The 24,810-nt window shown below is 44.5% G+C and overlaps 1 protein-coding gene across 1 annotated transcript in view; it reads left to right on the forward strand.

Moving 5' to 3' along the window:
* arhgef10lb (Rho guanine nucleotide exchange factor (GEF) 10-like b) overlaps positions 1-23,966 on the forward strand; it is a 224,859-nt gene extending 200,893 nt beyond the window's left edge. The window contains exons 22-28 of the mRNA XM_070860199.1: positions 589-675; positions 848-1,059; positions 7,722-7,876; positions 8,569-8,711; positions 15,079-15,250; positions 20,271-20,393; positions 21,090-23,966. Coding sequence (XP_070716300.1) covers positions 589-675; positions 848-1,059; positions 7,722-7,876; positions 8,569-8,711; positions 15,079-15,250; positions 20,271-20,393; positions 21,090-21,613 — 1,416 coding nt within the window. The 3' untranslated portion in view covers positions 21,614-23,966. The remainder of the gene's footprint in view (positions 1-588; positions 676-847; positions 1,060-7,721; positions 7,877-8,568; positions 8,712-15,078; positions 15,251-20,270; positions 20,394-21,089) is intronic.
* Positions 23,967-24,810: the final 844 nt, after the last annotated feature.

Raw genomic sequence — 24,810 nt, forward strand, 5'->3', positions numbered from 1 at the left:
CACACAGGATGTGTTTTTAATTTGAGAAACCTAGATAGATTAAGGGCCGAAACCAACAAAAAAAAATGATGTGGAGCTGAGGTAAATTTAGGAGTAAAGAGTTAATGGCACCAAGCTTTACTCTTTTCTGGGGGAAGGCAGAGACTAATTGAGCTAATGAGTTGAAGTTTCGATATCCTCGAAAATCAGTGCAATGAGATCAGGCAATGAAACTTCATTTTGATATTCAAGGATGCAGGGAGTTGGAAGTGTGTGTGAGAAACTGTATACCTTGGGCTGAGGATCGTTCAGGAGATCTAAGCCATGAATGTTATTGAAGTACACAAATTGAGAAGAGAAAGTGGCAAATGGAGTATTGACATTTCCGAGGCTGTTGTCGATTCTGACTTGGGTAATTGTGTTGATGAGAAAAATAGCAAATACGCATGGCTGTCACGCCCATGTTGAGAAAAGGAGATCTTCATTTAGAGAATGAGGATTGCTTTGCTCTGGGGGGCTTTGTAGGAGCAAAGTACATGGGGGGGGTGGGGGGAAGAAAGGAGTGCATGTGCATATATTAACTACTCAAATTATTTTCCCTCAATCCAGCCTCAAGCAGCCCTTCACACTCCAGTACAATCCTCCCTCCTTGGGATTTCCAATGCCAGTACCTGTCTGGCACAGGGATACCTTTGGGTAAGTGCTTGTAACAAAGTAGAAAGCAGCTAGCGATGCTCGTTATTCTATACTATGTGAGATCTTGGATGTTTCATGTTAAAAGTTTACTAAACGATCTCTTTTTTTTTTAGGCTGCTTAACAATAACTAACTAATGTTTGTCTCTTTTTCTTCCTCGTGCCCTTCCATAGATTGGCAGTGGGCGAGAACAGGGGCTGGGGCAGGTTGATCTTTTCTCATTAAACAGATCCACTCCCAGGCACGTCAAGTCCTTCCAGGTCAGCTCCCGGGTCTTGTGCATGGAGTATATCCCTGAAATGATCCGAGATGAAGAGGATGAGGTTTTTCCAATGGAGAAATCTGGGGGCAGCCCGATTATCATTATGGGACTTCAAGATGGCAGGTAGGCATGCACGTTGTGTTGGTGATTCACAAAGGCCAATAGCTTATGCCTTGCTCTCCAGAGTCACCAGTTGATGTAATGGTTCCCTCATTAACATTTTGTCAATCAGTACCTTTCCTGTCATTAATTATTACATTATAGCACTATTGTCACGAGGGAAGAAAGAACTTGCATTTATTTTGTGCCTTATCGCATATCCCACTGCTTCAAAGCGAATTACTTTGAAGTGAAGTCACAGTTGTTATGTAGGGGGACAAACCTGGAAGCCATTTTGTCCTCAACAGGGTCCCTCGAACAGCAATGGAATGAATAATAAGTTAAAGAAAGAATGTAGGGGCAGTAGGCCAGAACTTTTGAATAGGGCAATGGGATCGTTAACATCCACTTGACCTTCGTAGGCAGATTGGTTTTGTGGCCATTCCAAAATGTGACGCCTCTAACAATGTGGCACTCTTCTTCACTATGTCACAGAAGTGTCAACCTAGATTTCTGTGCTGAAGTCCGACAGTGGGAATGGAACCCGCAACCTTCCAGCTCCGATTTGAGTGCTAACATCTGTACCAAGCTTCTGAAGGGATTATTTTTGCCTGGCTCTTCTGTGTAAACTGTGGCAAATATAAACATTTTGAGTTAGGCCCCATTTTTTTTCTGGCTTTTAGCAGGTTGAGCAGTCACTCGCCAGTACAGGCCAGAGTGAGGCAGATTTGTTTAACTTGCTGACTCATACCACCTTCCCAGTCATCTGATGAAGGTCTGTGCTTGAAAAGAAAGTCACAAATCCGGATTACCAAGTAAGTGTGTGAACGTACAAGGTTGCACACGTTTAGTTGTTTCTTCAACGTTGATGGTATTCAGCAATCCACCCTGCAATGTAAATGAGGTGCATTCCATAGATCTGGTAGCTCCTAACGGGTGGTGCTGTAACATAAAGGGGTATTGGATAGTAAACTTCTGCGGACACAGTTTACGTAGTCGCGAAAAAAACCCTGCAAAATGTCAGACTCTTGCCTTGAGATTGTGCTGTGCGATATTAGTGGGAAATTTCTTTGCTGTTTTAACAAATAAGTTTATTTTAAACAGTTTGATCCCTTTTTTTTGAAATAGCAGGCAGAGCAATTCCATCAGAGACTTGCTATTAATATTGCATGACACAATTTCAAAGCTTCTGCATTTTGGGACTTCCCTGATCTGCTTAGTTTTATCCTGCCTCTGCTTTACAATGTTAAATGCACTCACTGTGATCTAATCCTGTTACTTGTGTTTATATTTTTTTCTTGATAATCCTGGTCATGCTTCTTGAATATTGTTTCTGTTTGTGTAGAAGCCTTTAAAGAAAATGTAGGCACTGAATTGCAGTCTAGCTCGGAGACTGTGGTGGTTGAGGTCGCCCTGGAGCAGTAAACAATTCTCTTGCAAGGTTGAAGAAAATTGTCAGTCTAGTTTGGAGGGAGCTTTATCTCCATCTTGCAGTCATCCAGGGCCGCTTGAGGATAATGGGAATGCGTTCCATTCAGCACCACTAATATTCCTCATATTCAATGCAAAATTCTCTGGAATGTTTAAATATCATTTCAGCAGCAGAAGTGGTACTGGTGAGGCTAGAATGTCGACTTGCAGCTGCAGGGCCCAGTATAGTGACTGAGTTGCCAGCCTGGACAGTGCCTGATGCTAGGTCTGTGTACAGAGGAAACTGTTGACTCTCTGGTCACCTCTCCTGCAGGCCCAACGCAAAGTGACACCAGTGGGGGTTTGTAAAGAAAATCGGCTCCCCCATCCCCTTGGCGGTGATGGTGCTTGGTCTGGAAAAGCTGCAGAACAAAGTGAAGAAAAACAATTCCTTGCACAAAAGGACCCTCCAGATCTACCAACAGATAACCAGGGTTGCAAATTGAACTCTCTCCCTTGTAAAGTATCCTACCTATCGAGTCTGTGCTTAATCCATTCGGCAGCAAGTTCTAGTGGTGGGTTTAGTTTTCGAACAGATGTTGAAGCTTCCCGATTCTGTGTTGTGGTACTGAGCTACACAGATGACAAGGTCTCTGGTTCAATCCCCAATTTGTGGTGAGTTAGTGATCTCCGTCAGGGTAACAGTTTGGATACTACAACTGAGTGTCTCTGGGTTAGGATTGGAGAGGAGGGAATCAACCAGGATTCCCACCGCCCATTACCCCTGCTGTAAGCTGACATATGTGAGCATTGGATGAGAGCTAGAGAGTAGGGTGAGGTACCAGAGGTGATTGGCACCTGTGGAACCACTGCAGCAAGAACCCGTGCTTTCAGATCGGAGGGGGCAAAAGACTTTGTATATTTATACAGTATATTTATTAACACACAACCTCCCAGATTTCTTCTATACGCCCAATACTGGGAAAACCTGCAAACTGGAGATAGGAAATTCAGCAAAAGGGAAGTGTATATGAGGTGATATATCTGAAGGTCTGTTCTAACCATTTCATCAACTTGATCCAGTTTGTCTCGAACAGTCCTTGCCATTGAAAGTAATTTATTGTGTGTGACACACTCTGAGACGTTTCCGAGCACTGTGATAGGGTACTATAAATGCAAGTCGATCTTTCAAGAAGAAAAACAACTTGAGAGGTGTGATACCAATTTGCAACAGAAGAGGTCAGCCAAGTTTTGTTCTCTTTTTTTTTTGTAAACTTTTCCGTACAGGTATCACTGTTTTAGTGTCCCCCGCCCCCCACCCCCTCCTGTAATCCCCCACGATATTTCAAACTCATTTGTTTTCAATTTATGTAATTATAATACTCCTATTTCTAAAACATTTATGCTTAATTAATTAATCCAGTGTGAACTTTCTTTACGTTGGAGTGTCAGCTGTGGCACAGTGGGTTACACTCTCGCCTCGGAGTCAGAAGGTTGTGGGTCCCACTCCAGGGACTTGAGCACAAAATCTAGGCTGACACTTGCAGTGCTGAGGGAGTGCTGCACTGTCTGAGGCACCGTCTTTCAGATGAGACGTTAAGACCGAGGCCCAGTCTGTCCCCTCAGGTGGATGTAAAAGATCCCTTGGCACTATTTCGACAAAGAGCAGGGGAGTTATCCCCGGTGTCCTGGCCAATATTTATCCCTCAATCAACATCACAAAAACATTATCTGGTTATTATCACATTGCTGTTTGTGGGACCTTGCTGTGTGTAAATTGGCTGCTGTGTTTCCTACATTACAACAGTGACTACACTCCAAAAGTACTTCATTGGCTGTAAAGCATGTCCTGAGGATGCGAAAGGTGCTAAAAGTTCCCTTTTAAAAAAAAAAAATTCCATTCAAATACTAATTTTTTTTTTTCTTCTCCCCGACCCCTCCTTTTACTACGGAAAATGCAGCCGCTTGCTGGGGACAGTTCCACAAACACCAATAACTTTCTGATATCTCAACTGAGCTGCATTTTAAAAGTCTAAGCCCAGAGAATGTTTTGTCAGGCTATCACAACAGAGCTCAATTTGCCCTTCCCCTGTCATTTTTCAAAGTCAGTCAGTAGTTGTAAAATGTCCCAAGGCATTCCACAGGAGCATTATCAAACAAATTTTGACATCTGTCACACAGAGATATTAGGACAGGTGCGGTATATATTAGAGGAGAGAGAGGCTGCGAGATTTAGGGAGAGAATTCCAGAGCTTGAAGCCTAGACAGTTGAAGGCACGACCACCACTGTTGGGAGTCGAGGAAATCGGGCCTGTGCAAGATGCCAGCATTGAAGGAACGCAGCGATCTCGGAGAGTTTGTAGGGCTGGAGGTGGTTGCAGAAATAGGGAGGGGCGAGGCCATGGGGGGATTTGAACACACGGGTGAGAATTTTAAAATCGAGGCATTACCGGACCGGGAGCCAATGTAGGTCAGCACGCACAGGGATGACTGGCGAGTGGGACTTGCTGTGAGGTTAGGATATGGGCAACTAGTGACTCTGCAGTCACCCTGCTGAGGGCCAGTCAGTTCAAACTGAGTGGCCACTATTCACGTGGTCAGACAGTGAATGTCGACAGAACATAAGATCATAAGAATTAGGAGCAGGAGTAGGCCATTCGGCCCCTCGAGCCTGCTCCGCTATTCAATAATATCATGGCTCAATTCCACTTTCCTGCACTGTCCCCATATCCCTGAATCCCTTAACATTAAAAAATCTGTCGATCTCTCTCCTGATTATACTCAAAAACTGAGCATCCACAGCCCTCGGGTCGAGAATTCAAGAGATTCACCACCCTCTGAGTGAAGGAAATTCTCCTCATCTCAGTCCTAAATGGCCGACCTCTTATTCTGAGACTGTGACTCTTGGTTCTAGACTCCCTATCCAGAGGAAACATCCTCCCTGCATCAACCCTGTCAAGCCCTGTAAGAATTTTGACACATTACTGAACTGTGGGGTATCCATGTTGAACCTGATCCTGTATGTACTGAGGAAGTGCTGCACTGTCTGATGTTAACCCGAGGCCACATCTGTTTTCTCAAGGTGCACGGAAACGTTCCCATAACACTATTTCAAAGAAAAGCGGTGGCATTCACCCTGATGTCCTGACCATACTTATCCCTCAAACAATACCTAAAAACAAATTATCTGGTCATTATCTCATTGCTGTTTGTGGGACCTTGCTGTGTGCAAATGCCTGTCCGGTTTCCTACATTACAACACTTCAAAAGTACTTAATTGGTTGTAAAGCATTTTGGGATGTCCTGAGGTAATGAAAGGCACTATATAAATGCAAGTTATTTATTTATGTTCTTTTTACCTGATGTCTACGAATGCTAATTCTCCAGCGGAAACATTGGTGAATGATGAGCAGAATCCACATACTCTTCTCAGCTCCGTATTCCTCTTTACGGGGCGAAGAAGGTCTATAGTGGCTTCCCCATTATTGCCCCAGCTATGTTTGGCTAATTCTTCCCTGACCCGAGATTGAATCTGTGCTCTGTGTGAGTGGATACTGCAATAGGTGTTGCATTTACCATTGAGTTTTCCCTTTTATCTAACCTGACTCTATTTGCCCAAAGGTAATTCTCTTTTTTTTTGAGGAAATCGAGTAGCTATGCATATGCCGGAGGATAAATAGTATTTCCATCTAATTTACTGGGAATGGACAGGAGGTTATCCCATTCAGCACTGATGGGCTGGTCAGCACCAGCCCCGCTGATTAGATTGTGGTGATGAAGCCAAAAACACACAACCTATTGACACGCTTAAAGAGCAACATGCAATATAAAAGCAATAAATTCTAAACTTCTAAACACACGCGTCCTGTAGAGGCATCCATACATTGATGTCTTTAGACTGATGCACTGGGGTTCACATTTTCGAGCACTGACTGTCCTTCGGCACTTTGCCCAGGCAGACAGCGAGAGTCGGTAGACTACATTCAGCTACGAGTAAAATAAGAACTGTGGCAAACTGATAACCTAGCATTCCAAAATAAAGAGAAAATGCTGGAAATGCATAGCAGAATTGAAAGAGATCGGTAAATGTTTTAAGTGGAGCACGTCATTAGAAATGTTAAACCGAGAATAATCTTTCTTTCCAATGCTGACGAAATTGCTGTGCGGTTTGTCTTTTTACTTCAGATTGCCAGCATTTACAATTTCTGTCTTTCCTTGTTTCCTGGCACATCCTGTCTTTGGGGCTGGGTTGGCCCCCTAGTATACTCTTTCCCCTGACCTACTCCTTTAGTGTGCACAGTTTTGTGAACTTACGCATGCACAGAAGTTGTCTTGTTGTTCCAACACCCAATGTTTGCACCCTATCCCCTCCTCTTGCTGAGCACTTGGGTGTTGCACTGATTCCTACCTGCGCACCATTCTTACCTGCTTACCCCGAGGGCAGGTACATGCATTTTAATGGCAACCTCTCATGGTAATTCGATCAAAGCACGCAGTGCAGTAAATGCCGTGTGTCACCAAGCTTCATTGAAAATAAATCCATCGGCAAATCAGTTGTCTCCAAGTCTGGGGTTGTGTTTTTCAATTGAGGCCAAGAACAAAAAAACCTACATCTTAATGTTATTTACTGAGCATATAGTCATCAGTCAAACAGTCCCCTATGAATGAAGGAGATGTATTAATGCACAATAAATGATCCTCTGAGAGAAGCAAAAAAAAATTGAGTTTCATCGGATTTCAGTCAGCCCAAGCAGCAGGTAGGTTCATTTTATTCATTTTTCCCTTCCATCACCCTCCTTTCCCCTCTAGTGAAGACACTGACTCCCTATTAGAATACAATTCCACATGCAGCAGTTGTCCTCTGCTACTTTATCATTATTCTTGTTTCGCTCATCTCCCATTTACATTTCAACTTTTATCATAAACTATTGTCCATCTTAAAGGCTACTTGAGCACCCTTCTCCCAGACCACACTCCATGACATTGTAGCTGAATCCCATGCCGTTCTTCTTTGGCACTGTGCTCCCCTGGCCTCTGATGACAATCATGTGTAAATACTTTCACAGGGGTGGAAAGGGAGCAAAAATGAGAGGGAAGATCATCAACAGTTCCAGGATTTGGAACAGGGGAAGAAGGTGATATCATGGATGCCAAAAATTGACCCCCAATAGTTGCATAATAATGCCCTTGAAGTTTTATATAGGGGATACAACTTGTGTATATTTTTGAGTTATCCACAAGCAAAACCCAATCAACTAATCTTTCTTTCTTTTCAGTGTGGTGGGCTATGGCAGTGTTGACATGGCAACCCAGTGTATGTTTATATTTAAAAGCCCCGGAGAGGTGCCCGTCATGTGCCTCAAGCATTTACTGAATGTCTTGTTTGCCGGCCTGCAGGATGGGACCATCGCAATATACACCAGGACGAATGGTAAGAGAGTGGCGTGCGGTATTCCTTCCTCTGCACTGCCCTGACCTCTTGCTGTGAATTGTGACACAAGCTTTCTCCTGGTTACTTGTCCAGCTTGCATCGATAGCTCCAAGTACTTTATCAGGCCTGAGCCAAATATCATTGTGGGGGGGGTTGGTTGACAGACTCCGTAACCCAAACAAGAACCGTACTGCAGGTTTTCAAACTGGGGTCCCTAGACTCTTGGGGTTGCCCGAAGAAGCCCCAACTGGTCTGCCAAGATCAGGTTTCTGCCTCTTCAGATTTCAGTATTTTACAGCACTTGTCCAATGGCTAGGAGCTGTGGTCTGCATTAAAATGGATGGAGTCGCTACAGGATGCAGCTAGCTACTTCCAGCCGCTGACATAGAATAATTCTGCAGAAAAAGCGACCCCCATATGGTTAATCTCCAGGGGCTGTGGGAAAGGGTGGTCCCTGTGGGTGTCCACAAAGACAATATTTACATTTTCAAACTAGATTTCACATTTCTGAAACCTTGTAATTATGGAGGTTTTAATGGATGTGACTGCCATTTTGGATTGGCTCCACTTTACAAGAATATTTGTATTCCTGGAGTGATACCTGATGTTGGATCTTGATATTGTTCAGTGAATCTCATTCTGCTCTAATTCTTCCATCGTTTTTATTTTCTTTCCTTCTCTCCATTTCCCAGAGGGAAACTGGGAGTGGGATACTCCCCGATTGGTAAAGGTTGGTTCTGCTCCGATCCGCTCACTACTCGCAGTGGACGACACGGTGTGGGCTAGCTGTCGGAACCAGGTCACGCTGATCAACATCGTTTGCTTCACCACACGGGTATGAGCACCGATATTGCTACTATCTCATCATCATCATAGGCAGTCCCTCGAAATGAGGATGACTTGCTTCCACGTCAAAAAAGGATGAGTTCACAGGTGTTTCAATGAAGGACCTAATATCCTCGGCTACATCAGCATTAAAAGATGCCCTTTGATCGATTTAGTGTGATCTAGACTCCTCCTTTGTACTGCTGCTATTTGATCTCAAATCTAATGCACTGAGGTACATTTATAAAGGAAATCAGTCTCTCAGAAAACCTAAATAACTAGCCGTTTTAATGTGGAAATCCCTCCATAAGAATTCATTTAAAATATGCAGAGAAGCTACAGTATTTCTGGCTGCCAGCGATTACCGTGAACTTAATCATGCAGTGCATAAAAGGGAGCCCATTATCAACGATGGCACACTCCAGTAGCAAATAAACCAATACAAACTAAACGTGGGAAAGGGTACAACACCACCATATTATAAATAATGCACTTTGGGGTTTGCTCTGAGGTAGTAACCCATTTTTGGGTTGTTTACGGTTTGTTAACACCTATGTTACAATGGGGGAAAAAAAGTCAAAATTCTTTGCCTTGTTACCAGAGCTATGTCCTATGTTTTTAATTGGTAAGTTTTGGTCATTGGCTGTGCGGTGGCTAGGCAAACATTTGTTGATTAGGACGAGATTTCTTGTAACGCATGGGTTAAGAGGTGACAATTGTAATTGGACATTCTGTTCTGCCTGTAAGTGGAGTGAAAGTGGTCCAGTAAAAGTTGTACCTAGTGGATTTTATCTAATGAGCTTTAGTTTATTGTTGTGGCTCATTAACCAAGGAGTACAGCCAAGGCCCATGGTACAGGTAACCACCATGAGGTGTCAGTGAGCTATAGGCTGGTGCCCACCATGTTCACTGGACTGTTCCCATACTGCCTATAGGTACACAAGAATGTGCTATTGAAGCTGATCCAGATGTTTGAGGGAATGCCACCCAAGGTGGAAAAGATTGGGAGAGAAGATAGTAATTGGGTTATACCAAACTAGGCGGTAGACAATAGCTGGAAGGGAAGATTGAGGGAAGTAAGGAGTTCTAGGACCCCGGAGAGAATGAGTTGGAAATTGCTGATTTTCACATAGTGAGGACTGTAGGGAGGTGAAAGAATGTGTAGGATGGTGCATCTGGAGCGCGAGGGAAAAATGAAGAGCAGCACCGACTAGTATCGATAGACTACAGAGTCGAAGTTAGGGAGCGTGTTGGAAGAGAGAGGGGGGTGTTTTTAATATGATCCATCTACGACTAAATTTTAGGATGGCTGCAATCTGTTTCACTTTTGACATGAAAATAAAAATGTGCACCTGCTACAGCTGCGATTGCTCCCTGACTGGCTCACCAGAAGCCTTTTGTTTGTGAGCCTGCTGCCTATCCAGTGACAGGCAGCGAAATCTTTGCACAGCTGGAGCCATAAACTCATCTCCTTGACGATGTAGGACAATTTTAGAATGCATTTTTAAATGATGTGATCTCTTAAGACTTCGCATAAAAACATTAAAAATTCATATTAGCTATGAGAAGCTTGCGCCATTTGCATTACAAAGTGGGCAGGAGAGTGTGTGCGCTGCAGAAAATGATCTTTGATTAATTTCTGTGAGAATATTTTATGAAAGCCACATGAAGCAAAAATGGATTTAGATGCTGCCATTCGCAGCAAGAGAATTAACTAGCAGATGTTGCTTTCTGCTCTAACACCAGAGTATTGATGCAGTTCCTTTTGGCACCAAGCATGCTCTCATCCATTCAACCTTAAAGGGGCACTGTTGTCTTACTTGGAAGACTTTGACATGCAACACTATCCTTCAGATTCTGTGGGTTTCCCAACACTAGAATTTTCTAGAACTGGAAAAATCCATTAAGCCTCAGCCTTTTTGCCATATTCCTCAATCCCTTCCGTTTTTCAGAAACACCCCTAAATTATCTCTTGAATCTATTTTTATGCTTCACTGACCTTCTGTGCGCAATTCTATTACCCTTGGGTAAAGAAAATTGTGCCTGACTTTTCTTTTAATTTTTAATTCATGTCCCCCTGGTATTTGAGCCGTTTACCATAATGCAACAACCAGATCTCTGCTAGTGCAGCTTTATTTCCTTGCCTAATATTTGCCACCTTCCTCTCCTTGGCACCTGAACCGAGCTAGGAAATACTTTGAGGAATTGTTAGCAGTAACCCTGGGCTCACTGCTACCTGGCCTAGGAAATGGCTGCCAAAAGCATCATCATCATAGGCAGTCCCTCGAAATCGAGTTCTAAATCACTCTAAAAATGAGTTCTCAGGTGACTGTACAGTCCAATACAGGAATTACAGTCTCTGTCACAGGTGGGACAGACAGTGGTTGAAGGAAAGGGTGGGTGGGGAGTCTGGTTTGCCACACGCTCCTTCCACCTGTGCTTGGTTTCTGCATGCTCTCAGCGATGAGACTCGAGGTGCTCAGCGCTCTCCCGGATACACTTCCTCCACTTAGGGCGGTCTTTGGCCAGGGACTCCCAGGTGTCGGTGGGGATGTTGCACTTTATCAAGGAGGCTTTGAGGGCGTCATTGAAACGTTTCCTCTGCCCACCTTGGGCTCGCTTGCCGTGTAGGAGTTCCGAGTAGAGCGCTTGCTTTGGGAGTCTTGTGTCAGGAATGTGGCCCACCCAGCGGAGCTGATCAAGTGTGGTCAGTGCTTCGATGCTGGGGATGTTGGCCTGGTCAAGGACGCTAACGTTGGTGAGTCTGTCCTCCCAGGGGATTTGCAGGATCTTGCGGAGACATCGTTGGTGGTATTTCTCCAGCGATTTGAGGTGTCTACTGTATGTGGTCCACATCTCTCAGCCATACAGGAGGGCGGGTATCACTACAGCCCTGTAGACCATGAGCTTGGTGCCAGATTTGAGGGTCTGATCTTCAAACACTTTTCCTCAGGCGGCAGAAGGCTGCACTGGTGCACTGGAGGTGGTGTTGAATCTCGTTATCAATGTCTGCTCTTGTTGATAATAGGCTCCCGAGGTATGGAAAATGGTCCACGTTGAACAGGGCCGCGTCGTGGATCTTGATGACTGGGGAGGGAAGTGCTGTGTGGCGGGGACAGACTGGTGGAGGACCTTTGTCTTATGGATGTTTAGTGTAAGGCCCATGCTTTTGTACGCCTCAGTGAAGATGTTGACTATGACTTGGAGTTCAGTCTCTGAATGTGCGCAGACGCAGGCGCCAAATTACTGCGCCTTTGGATATCCTTCGTTGGTTAATTGCCATTAACCAAACCTTCTCATTTTTAGAGTGCACAATAGCTACCTAGAAAGGTTACTGCTGCCACTTGACCTGTTTAGTGCAGGAAACTCTCCATCTTCTCTCTGTTCTGAGAACTCGCCTTCAGTGGCCCACGTCACATGATCTGTGCAGAAAGCAGATGCAATGAAAGAAAGACTTACATTTATATAGCGTCTTTCACAACCTCAGGACGTCCCAAAGCGGCTTTACAACCAATGAAATACCTTTTGAAGTGTAGACACTGTTGTAATGTAGACAATGCGGCAACTCAGTTAAATAAATGACCAAATCATTTGTTTTAGGTGTTGGTTGAGGATAAATATTGGCTAGGACACCAGGACAACTCCTCTGATCATCTTCGAATAGCGCCATGGGATCTTTTTGTGCACCCGAGAGGGCAGCCGGGGCCACAGTTTGACGACTCATCCGAGAGGCGGCATTTTCGACAGTGCACTGGAGTGTCAGCCTAGATTTTGTGCTCCCGTCTCTGGAGTGGGATTTGACCCACAACCTTCTGACTCAGAGGCGAGAGTGCGACCCGCTGCACGAAGGCTGGCACCCAACAATACAGCGAGTGCACCTCAACTCCTCTTAACATGATACGTTGTGAATACTGCTCTTATTTATATATTCCAAAATTATTTTAAACCTAAAATGATCTGATTTATCGAATTAATTTTTAAATCTGAAATTAGCATTTGATTTTTGCCCGATTTCTTCTTGGGCTGAAAATGAGGTTGCTCAGTGTCACAGTGAGATTGGTCAACTTGAAGAGCAATTTGCTTGTGTGTATATTTTTTGGATCAACTGAGGAAATGAGGGGGGAAAAAAAGAGAAATCTTGATCTCAGCTAGTTTATTTGAATATGCTCCTTATTCTTGCGAGGGACTGAATGTACTGTATCTGCCAAAGCATCTGTCAGCAGTGAACCAGAAGAATTAGTTATGCTTGCAAGGCTGACTGTGCTTTTCCTTCCTCCTCAGATAATTTTTTTTTAAAGCACAAAATGGATCTCACTAAATTCAGCTGATTCTGACAGTCTGTGCTGTAATTTCTAAATATTCCACGTGTATGTGTGTGTGTGCATCTCTTCTCTTTTCTCCTGAAGAGACTGGAGTTCCACAGGAACTGGTTTACTCACACTGCTCTGAAGAGGCCATTCTTAATGTGTGAGCCTACATACCTGAGTGTCAAAGACTATTCCACTGTGAAGACCATCACAGCCGAGCCGAATCCTGCCAGTGCCCAAAGCATCTCCCAGCAGCCTCTGCTGGTTAGCAACAAGGTGCAGGAATGGCGGCTGAATTGTTTACTAACCCAAGCCTGCTGGGGCCAATTATAACATTCTTTCGGGTACTCTGACTAAGAGGAGCTAACTCAGCACATGCGGGGGATCTAGCCTGGGACTTTATGAAGTATACAGCTCAATAATACATTGGGCCTGTGCATTTGCCATGGATCTACTTGGGAGATCTCCTGCATTGTTATATGGAGGTTGTTTGGCATTCAGTAATTATTCTCATTGATTTTCTTTTAAGTTATAAAAGCTGCGTCCATGAAACATCGCTCCCAATTACAGTAATGTCCATGTTTCTTCTGAAGTAAATGCACACATTACTGTTTTATGTTGTTGTCGATGGCCAATCTGCCTTTTTAAAAAAAAAAAATGGGACTGTGGTACATGTGTGATTGAATAGGAGTAAAGGAGAGAGGCCAGATTAAATCACAAGGTAACACTTGAGTATGTTAATCAGCTCAGTTTGCCAATGCAGAGCAGAGCTAACTCAATCACTCTCAGCACTTATTAATGAAGGCTTTGGGATGAACTGCCTTTACATTGATTGGGAAAGTTTTCCATTTTTCTCTGTCAGGAACTTGGGAGTTTGTACTTTTTGTCTTGCTGAGATGCATCGAGTGTTTGTGCCAGTTTTATAATTGGTTCAGTCTCGAGGAAGCTAATGGGGGCACCGTCACCATTTGCAGCATTGTCTTCTGGTGTGTCTGCCTTTTGGACTATGCCCTCCTGCCCTTGGCAATTGGCTTGCTCTGCTCATCTGCTTTCTGTTGAAATGTTTTTGCAGGTGGGACTGGGTGGCGTCTGTTGGTTGGGTTTAAATCCAGTCCAGCCTGATGGAGTAAAAGTCTTTATTTCTCTCCACTATTTATGAGGATATTACACATAATCAGTTCAGGTTGCCCCAAACCAATCCCTAGTGGGCAAAGGGACGGAGAGAGTACAAAAAGCTTTTTCCTGCAACGAATTGTGTTGCATCTGAGCTAGGAGTTCTTGATAACACCGTAGCGCTAATTCTAACTCTGGCTGTAAATCGGGCGGGCGGGGAGCTAAGGAGGGCGACTAACCATCCTAACCTCCCCCAGTGAGGCAGAGATTTTAACTGCTGGGCCTCATCTATGTGGCCCCCGTCAGTTGTCCGCCCAAAGCCGCGGGAAATGGCAGAAAGGAAATGTCAAGCCGCCGCCAGGGACCGAAGGAATGGTCTAAATGGAGACCTAAACTTTCCCCGTGGTGCTCAGGAGCACTCCAGCTCTTAGCTGCACTAGAAAAGTTTTAAAATAAAATTTTAAAAACGTAGTTCTTTGAGCCTCTTCTGTCCCCGACTCTACTGCCCACTAGGCTAGCCTGATGGGAAAAACCACAACAGCTTCCGTGTTCAGGCCCATGGTTAAAAGGGCAGCCGAGCCTCGATTACATCATCGTTAGTTAGAGATTGACCCCGGTACTTGACCATCTCGCCTCAAGAGCAGGTTAAAATCGAAGCCTGCGTGATTGGTGCAGGACGTCAGTGGGTGATTCCCATGGGAGAATTTAACTCTCCTCCCACCAAGGTCACAGTTGCGACTGGTGTGCCTGAAATAGGAAGCTGTTCCATTTCTAATTTGCTCAGTCTTGGATAGAAAAATTCAGCAGAAATGTTGTATCTAATAACAGTAGGGAGTCCTCTCTCATTTTCAGTTTCCCCCAAAAATTAAAATGATCTGGCTTGGCGCTGCTTTGAAAGGAAAGTCATGGAGTTTCTTTAATTAATAAACTGACCTTTCCCTCCCCGGTATCTGGCAGTGTTTTGATGCACACCCTGATGAAGGGATGAACGTGACCCACATGATGAAAGCTGGCGGTGGGGTGTGGATGGCGTTCTCTGCAGGGTCCTCCATTCGATTATTTCACACAGAGACTCTGGAACATCTGCAGGAAATCAATGTCGTTCCACGCAGCACGCTCTTCACTCCGGGTAAGATGTTCCACACTGCGCACAATACCTGCGATTTGGTTGTTGTAATTTGGCTAATGTTTTATTCACGTCAAAGGCTGCAATGCCGGCCTCTCATTTGAAGAATAGTACCAACATACACCAAGTTATGATGAAGTTCGAGTCCAGGATCCCATCCTAACTTCAAATCATCACCATAGGCAGTCCCTCGAATCGAGGATGACTTGCTTCCACGCCAAAAAGTTCACAGGTGTTTCAATGAAGGACCTAATATTCCAGGTCCCGAATTAAATCTTGAAGAGTGGAAGATGCCTGTGCGTGGATTTTTTTAACGTGGGGTGGCCGTTGCACACCAGCCGCCGCACGGGCTTGACAGAGCTAGGTCTTGGTCCAGTGGCAAGGATTATCCAAGACGACTGGAGACCAGCTCTGCGCACACACATAGCAGTGTGGGCTGGCCCGTGCTGCCCCTGGGCCCTCGCCTCTTCTGGGCCCCGAACTCGCGCCTCTCCTGGGCCCCGATCACGTCCCTCTACAATCTCTCGCCGCTCCTTCGCCCCGACCTCGCCGCTCCTGCTGTACCTGCCCACGCTCCAATCAGCGACCTGGATCTTGGTGACGTCCAATCCAGTCGCCCTCTTCGCTGCCGTTGCTCTCCTGCTGCAGCACGTGCTGCTCCCTGGAGTGGTACACCGCCACACTGCTCCTTCCGCTCCCCGGCCTTCAACTAACTTCAGTTATAGAAAGAATGAAAGACTTGCATTATATAACACCTTTCACGACATCAAGATGTCCCATCACCTTCCCACCAATTAAGTAGTTTCAAGTGTTGTAATGTAGGAAGCATGGCAGCTAATTTGCGGACAGCAAGTTCTGACAAGCAACAATATGATGATGACCACATAACCTGTTTGTTTAGTGATGTTGGTTGAAGGATAAGTATTGGTAGGGTCACTGGGGAGAACTCCCCTGCTCTTCTTCTTAGGTTCTTCTACATCCACCTCAGAGGATAGACACAGCTTCGGTTTAACGTGTCATCCGAAAGACAGTGCAGCACTCCCTCAGCACTGTACCAGAGTCAGCCTAGATTTTGTGCTCAAGCCTCTGGAGTGGAACTTGAAACCACAGCTTTCTGGCTCATTCGAGAGAACTACCAACTGAGCCAAGGCTGACACCTTGTATGTCAATTGGCATACTGCAACCACTCGTCCCTCTTCCCTGGAAAGGAATACAGAGCTCTTTGTTTTAATGGGGCCCTTTCCCTTCCTTAATAGTTGCTGGGATAGCTCTTATTTCCTAATTCTCTTGCCTTGTCTCGATAGTCAGCAAGAGAAGAAGCAGCAACAGAGCTGAATATCATCTCTGGCAACATCCCACAGATGCAAATAAGGCTCTAAGTGAGGGGAGATGGGCTGTAAGTGGGCCCCAGGCAGTATTATAAATACTAGTGAACGTGTCCAGTTTATGTTGCAGTAATCGTCTCGCAAAACTGGAAATATTTACAGTCTAGTCATCTGAATGTTTGACTTTAAGTAGCATTTCATTTTAATGTCCCTCACTTTTTTTTCTGCCCCACTGTGATAACATTTTATTTTAGTGTAAGAATTGCTTTTACAGCCACTGCTGCAGCATGTGAAAATTAGCATCCAGAACAGGAGAGATTGTTCGCTATACCAGATCACACGATCATTATGGATGAGCTGGGTGTGGAGTGCGACTACGAGTGTCTGAGGGGGGGGTGTGGAGTAGGACTGTAGGCATGTGGGGGGGGAGTGCGGGGGGTTGTGGGGGGGCTGTGTGGAGAAAGTGAGAGACTGTAGGAATATCTGAGGTGTTGGGGGGGGGGGGTGGAGTGAGACACTAGGAATATCTGAGTGGAGTGGGACTGCTGGAGTGTTTGGGGGGAGGAGGCTTGGGACTATAGGAGCATCTGGGGAGGTGGGGTGGGGGAAGAGTGGGATTGTAGGAGTGTCGAGTGGGGGGGGGGAAATGTAGGAGTATCTGAGGTGGAGAATTGTGGGACTATGTATCTGAGGGGGGAGTGGGACTGTAGGAGTGTTTGGTGGGGGGGGGGGGTGGAATCTAGGAGTGCCCTGGGGGAGTGGGGGGGGCGATGGGGGTGGTGACAAAGTGGGATTATAAGAGTATCTTGAGTGGGGTATGGCGAAAATTCAAGTGGATTATGTTTATATAAACCTAAACATTTTAGTAGGATTTTTTGTGTGTGTTACGTGGAAAGACTGGAGAAACTGGGATTGTACTCCTTGGAGCAGAGAAGGCTAAGAGGAGATTTGATAGAGGTGTTTAAAATCTTGAAGGATTTAGATAGAGTAAATAATGGGAAACTGTTTCCAAAGGCTGAAGGGTCGATAACCAGAGGGCACAGATTTAATGTGATTGGTAAAAGAACCAAAGGTGACGGGAGGAAAAAAAATGTCCGCGATAAGTGGTTAGGATTTGGAAGGCACTGCCTCATGGGGCGGTGGATACAGATTCAATAGTAGCTTTCAGAAGGGAATTGGATAAATACTTGAAGGTGAAAAAATTGCTGGGATATGAGGAAAGAGCAGAGGAGTGCAACTAACTGGCTTGCTCTTTAAAAGAGCCAGCACGCTCTCGATGGACCGAATGGCCGTCTCCTGTGCTGCACAGTGTCAGCTGTGGCTCAGTGGGTAGCACTCTCGCCTCTGAGTCAGAAGGTTGTGGGTTCAAGTCTCACTTCAGGGACTTGAGCACAATGCTGACACTCCAGTGCAGTGCTGAGGGAGCACTACACTTTCTAAGGTGCCATCTTTCGGATGAGACGTTAAACCGAGGCCCCGTCTACACTCTCAGGTGGACGTAAAAGATCCCATGGCACTATTAGGAAGAAGAGCAGGGCAGTTATCCCCGGTGTCCTGGCCAATATTTAATCCCTCAATCAACATAACGAAAAAACAGATTATATGATCATTATCACATTGTTGTTTGTGGGAGCTTGCTTGTGTGCAAATTGGCTGCTGCGTTTCCCACATTACAACAGTGACTACACAACAAAAATACTTAATTGGCTGTAAATCGCTTTGAGATGTCCGGTGGTCGTGAAAGGCGCTATATAAATCCAAGTCTTTCTTTCTTACTAGTCTTTGATTCTATAGAGACTGGCTTTAAAAGCCAGTTTTTCAGCCAATCAAAAGCCCAGAAGTAATAATTAACCTGACTGTATATCTACACAGATCAGTCTTTGCTCATCAAACATGGCAGGGCTCTGTTGACAAATAGTTAATCTGCAGGCTCCAGTGCCCTGCCGTACCTAGGTAAGTAAGCACATGTGATACTGGAAAGGTTAAATGTTGTAACTGTTATTTGGAAATGTAGAGACTGATGGATTGTCCAATGGGAAAGCAACCTTAGTCTCCGGACTACAATCTGGTGAGCACACCTGATATCTGCAACATTCTGCATTTCTCGCACTTTGCTATACACTTACTGCCACTAATTAATCACCATGTCTCTGCTGGCTTTTAATGTCTGTAGTTAGTGGCTGTTAAGAGAAATTGCCAATGGTGATGGCCACATAAAGGGTTACTGCACAAGATAAAAGTTCACTGGGTTAGGGGTAATATATTAACATGGATAGAGGATTGGCTAACTAACAGAAAACAGAGTCGGGATAAATGGTTCATTCTCGGGTTGGCAATCAGTAACTAGTGGGGTGCCGCAGAGATCAGTGCTGGGACCCCAACTATTTACAATCTATATTAATGACTTGGATGAAGGGACCGAGTGTAACGTAGCCAAGTTTGCTGACGATACAAAGATGGGAGGAAAAGCAATGTATGAGGAGGACACAAAAAACCTGCAAAAGGACATAGGCAGGCTAAGTGAGTGGGCAAAAATTTGGCAGATGGAGTATAATGTTGGAAAGTGTGAGGTTATGCACTTTGGCAGAAAAAATCAAAGATCAAGTTATTATTTAAATGGAGAAAAATTGCAAAGTGCTGCAGTACAGCAGGACCTGGGGGACCTAGGGGTCCTGGTGCAGGAAACACAAAATGTTAGTAAGCAGGTACAACAAGTGATCAGGAAGGCCAATTGAATCTTGGCCTTTATTGCAAAGAGGATGGAGTATAAAAGCAGGGAAGTCTTGCTACAGTTATACAGGGTATCGGTGAGGCCACACCTAGAATACTATCTACAGTTTTGGTTCCCATATTTAAGAAAGGATATACTTGCTTTGGATGCAGTTCAGAGAAGGTTCACTAGGTTGATTCTGGAGATGAGGGGGTTGAGTTATGAGGAAAGGTTGAGTAGGTTGGGCCTCTACTCATTGGAATTCAGAAAAATGAGAGGTGATCTTATCAAAACGTATAAGATTATGAGGGGGCTTGACATGTGGATGCAGAGAGGATGTTTCCACTGATAGGGGAGACTAGAACTAGGGGGCATAATCTTAGAATAAGGGGCCACCCATTTAAAACTGAGATGAGGAGGAATTTCTTCTCTGAGGGTTGTAAATCTGTGGAATTCGCTGCCTCAGAGAGCTGTGGAAGCTGGGATATTGAATAAATTTAAGACAGAAATAGACAGTTTCTTAACCAATAAGGGGTTATGGGGAGCGGGCAGGGAAGTGGACCAGAGTCCATGATCAGATCAGCCATGATCGTATTAAAAGGTGGAGCAGGCTCGAGGGGTCGTATGGCCTATTCCTGCCCCTATTTCTTATGTTCTTATATAGACCGAATGGGAAAAGGAAAAGGGCCAGGTTTGTGTAAATGGCTGGACAGGCTCTGTCACAGCTGACTGTATAAAACCAAACTCATGGTTTGATGGAGCCTGAGGTAATCTGATTTAACAGCCTCCCAGTCACTATTCTATTACTAAGTTCTATTACTAATTGTAGAATTAGTGATTAGATAAAGTGAGAGTCTAGAGGGAGTACTTTGTTCAATAACATCTATTTAAATATAAAGAACAAACAAATAATTATTCCTAGACCTTCCTTGTGCTTTAAGATCATCTGACATTGATATTTATTTACCCCTTTCTCCTCCCTCATTAGGCCAAAGGAACATTTTGGTGACATGTTTGCTGGTTTGTCAAGGGATGCTCTGGGTCGGGACCAACCAAGGAATATTGGTTACTCTACCAGTACCAAAACTCGAAGGAATTCCAAAAGTAACAGGTAAAGATTTTTCTCTGTTTAATCACAATTTTGTAGCTTCTTTCACAAGATGAGTCTTGTTGGAATTCGAGAGAGAATAAAGAGGGGATGACATGGTTATTCAACATCAAATAGATAGGAGAGAAAACCTTGTGGTATAGCATGACAGTAAATGAAGGAGTGCAATCGAACATGTGAGTGTGGACTGAATATTGCACATAATTTATTACTAATTGGCACAGACATTTAGACAAACTAAAAGAATGGAAACATCTTGTAGGCCTACCAAAAGGATGTTGTTTTCAGTTAGGACTTAAAGCATGTTGAGCAGTGTGGAGGAGATTAACTGTCCTGTAATCAGTTTTATAACTGACTGGAAGAGCTAGTTAGAATAGTGGGAAGGAAACTGCAACTAGGCTGTATTATACTTGGGAGTGCTTGATGAGGTACTGTAGAAGAAGTGTGACTCTGCATCGAACCCTTGCTGTAGCTAACCGCTTGATGTTGATGGTGTTTTTTCTTTTTAAAAAAAAAAAATCCACCTTTTTGCATCATCGCCTGAACTGACCTCCCTCCTTCGGGTAGCACTCCAGTTAAGTAGTTCAAGTTAAATTCATATCATGGTGACATTGGGAGCAATGCAATTGGGGCAATTCGACATTGTGTTTTTAGTCGTGTTCCCAGTCAGTAATGAGTTCTATTTCATCTTCTGTGTAGGAAAGGGAATGATCTCGCTAAATGCGCACTGTGGACCTGTGGAGTTTCTGATCCCCACCATCGGCTCTCTGGACTTGGAATTACTGAAAAGCGAATCCACGGAGGACATGCCTGAATGCCAGGAGGTGGATGGCAAAGCATACTCCTCTTCCCAGGAATCCCTTCAGGATCAGCATGGCCACCTGGACAAGAAGCAAGGGATCTTGCTGCGTTACAACCTGCGCTCCACCTCCCACCTGCCCGGCCAGTTACTGTCGGCGCACGGCGGCGATCCTCAGGCCAACGGGAGCTCCCTGGAGCACAGCATCGAGGATGGCTCCATCTACGAGATAGTAGACGACCCGGACGTGTGGGTTCGAAGCAGGTCTTCAGCCCGAGAGGTTGTCAGAAAGGAGGTGGTCAGCTCAGTCGCCATTGCTTCCGGAGGCAGGGGCTACCAGAACTTTAACAGAGACTTCAAGCCGACAGTACACAGCAGTAGCGAAAACACATTGCTGATTTGGCAGATTCCACTGACCCTGTAGACTTTGTACAGATACCTGTTTGTAGAATATGTCTACCAGAAGTACACTCCGTTCAATTGCCTGCAACGCTAAGGGTTTTAAAAGAGAAATTCCACTTTAACAACCGGAATACATGCCCGATTGTCCGGAAGCTGTGCGTCCCTGAGGTGTTTAGCATGACGATTTCGAAGCAGTCTATAACTTTATTAGGGGTTGATGACTCCATTCGTATATGGCACTCCCTTTTAAGGAGGACTCCTAGCCATTACTCTTTTTTTTTTTTTGCCCTACATTTCTAGGGGTTGGTGAATGGTGCAGTGCACAGAAAGGGGGAGGAAAGGGTATGTTGTGCCATCGGTTTACTTTTTCTCTCTCCCTCCTTCCTTATTCCTTCTCCTCTGCTACTTTGAGGAGGTAGGAATGTTGAAGTCATTCACAGGTCATAATTTTTCTCCTAATTTTCACACCTCTTTTCCCATCACCTCTTTCCTCCCCCCCACCCCCCCCCCCCCCGGCCCCAGAAGGTGCTGACTCATGCTGGGGTATAATTCTATGGGTGCTGGTAGCCCTTTGATACTGTGCCAATGCAGCCACTCTTCTTGCGGGAACCTAGACATTGACTGTCTTTAGGTTATTTGACTGTGAAGGGCACCTAAGATGAACCCTATCTGGTATCCACACACGTGCACTTTCCAGCAGAAATCACTGGATAGCAATCGGGAGTGGGAACCCTGGTTGTTATGTATATTTTCTCTTTCACATCCCAACCCCCCCACCACCCCTTCCCAGCTCAGGGGTTCAGAAGCCAATTGTCCCCTGCCACCATTGCATTCTAAATGGCTGGCTTACAAATGGCATTGGTGGAAGGACCTCTTAAGCTTCATTGGCCTTACAGAAAAATAAATAACGGGGAGCAGTGGGTTTTGTGAAAATAAAGTTCTTTGTCGGATGCAACTTGTGAGCTTGATAACTCAGCAATTCTATTTCAACTATTTATGTGTCTATTTAATTCTTCTTGTTGCAGTTTAAAAACTGGTGCTGATGATCCTGGTCTCCCTTGACACATGGGTACAAATTATAGAATACCCAACTTCATGTTAATCCACTCTTTTTTTTTTCTAATTGCAAATAATCCACTATGTACTGTATCTTCCAACAAGGTTGAATTGTGACTTTTATATCCCTATTCTTGGTGAGGTTACAAACCCTTCCGTTATGTTACCATTTCCCAACTTTGCCAAGAAGGTAGACAACATTTCACAAGCCTTCGCCAATGCTGTTCCGCTGCTGGTTTGGGGAAATACATGAGCAGCTAGAAGCTGACACTTCCCTTTCTCTCTCACTCTTTGTTGGTGTGTACGTGGAGTCCATTTAGCATGCCCCTGTGCCATCGTAGCTGAGACTGAGAATGCACGGGGTCAGAAAATTGCAAGTTCCAACCCACATCCTAACACTGGGTGATGCAAATGTTCTCCCACATTAGATTTAACTTCACAAAATCAGAAAGGCTACTCAGCTGACACGGAAATAGAACTGTTTTAAGAATGAAAACAAGGGCTCCTCCTGTCGTCTTTTCAAATAGGAAGAAATCTCCTGACTCTCTCGCTCTCCCCTAATGAATGGCATAAATGTACATCAGGGTAATTTTGTACACTAAGTTTATTTCTAACTCCAACATTTTGACAATAGTGGTCAAATACTTGTGTGCTGACTTTGAACTGGAATCTGATCAGAATATTTGTATTTATGGTGTAAAATACCTGTCCTTATTGCTGGAAATGGTTGTGATCTCCAAGAAGGGCAATGGACTAAGATTTTTGCATGATAATTGACGCCATAATTTGGGAATCTTTAGTCTGATTTTAGAACCATGTAACTACAAATGTTTACAGCACAGCAGGAGGCCATTTTACGCATTGTGTTTGTGCCAGCTCTTTGCTACTGACATATTGCCACAATATGTAAATATTGACTGTATTTGAGAGCTTTAACAATAGGTATTTACTCAGGATTTAAGATCCCCCAAATCAGAGGCCTTTCTTGCATGCGGAAGGTCAAATCTAGTATTCAAGGGCAATATTTCACTACTCTGCAGATCACACCCCATTGGATATCCTCTTTCTCTTCTCCCACCCTTCACCAACCAAGAGAACATGGAGCAGTATTGTTCCATGCCCCTCTCGTGCAGGTAGTAATTTCATTTCCTCCCCCGTCTCTCCAATACCATACTTCAGTATCCATGGGATACTAATTCCAAAAATTTAATAAAACTCACTCAATCAATCAAATCACTTGCCATGGGACTGCTCAAATCCATTCTTGTGGTAATTAAGCTGTTGAATCATTAAAGGTCTACTACTTAGAACCTGAGCCCCATTGCACTCTTGTTTGTTTATTCTAATAATGGAATCAGTATAAGTAAATGACTAGGAAGACTCTCGTCTATTTTTGGTGAGTATCCAAGTTCCAACCAGAGTATTTTTTGATGTATGACCTTTTTTTTCTATTGCCTACTGATAAACCTGTTCTGAGTTCAAGTTGAAGGCATATGGAATACTTGCCTTTATTAGTCGATGCATGGAATACAAGAGCATGGACGTTATGCTCGAATTGTTTAAAGCACTGGTTAGTACTGTGTGCAGTTCTGGTCACCATATTGCAGGAAAGATGTGATTGCACTGGAAAGGGTGCAGAGGAGATTTACAAGACTGTTGCCTGGACTAGAGAATTTTGGCTATGAGGAAAGATTGGAGATGCTGGGTCTGTTTTCTTTGGAATAGAGGAGGCTGAGGAGAGACCTAATTGAGGTGTATAAAATGATGAGGGGCCTGGATAGAGTGGATAGGAAGGACCTGTTTCTCTTGGCAGAGGGGTCAACAACCAGCGAGCATAGCTTTAAAGTAATTGGGAGGAGGTTTAGAGGAGATATGAGGGAAACTTTCTTCACCCAAAGGGTGGTGTGGGTCTGGAACTCACTGCCTGAAAGGGTGGTAGAGACACACAGCCTCACCACATTTAAAAAAATACTTGGATGTGCAGTGCCGTAACCTACAGGGCTACGGACCAAGAGCTGGACAGTGGGATTAGGCTGGATAGTTCTTGGTCAGCCGGCGCGGACACGATGGGCCGAAATGGCCTCCTTCCATGCGGTAAATTGATTCTATGAAAGCAATTGAGTCGATCAACTGGTCTTTACTGGTCCTAACAATAATGACCTT

This window comes from Pristiophorus japonicus, chromosome 18, assembly GCF_044704955.1.
Source record: "Pristiophorus japonicus isolate sPriJap1 chromosome 18, sPriJap1.hap1, whole genome shotgun sequence".
Classification (NCBI taxonomy): Eukaryota; Metazoa; Chordata; class Chondrichthyes; family Pristiophoridae; genus Pristiophorus; species Pristiophorus japonicus.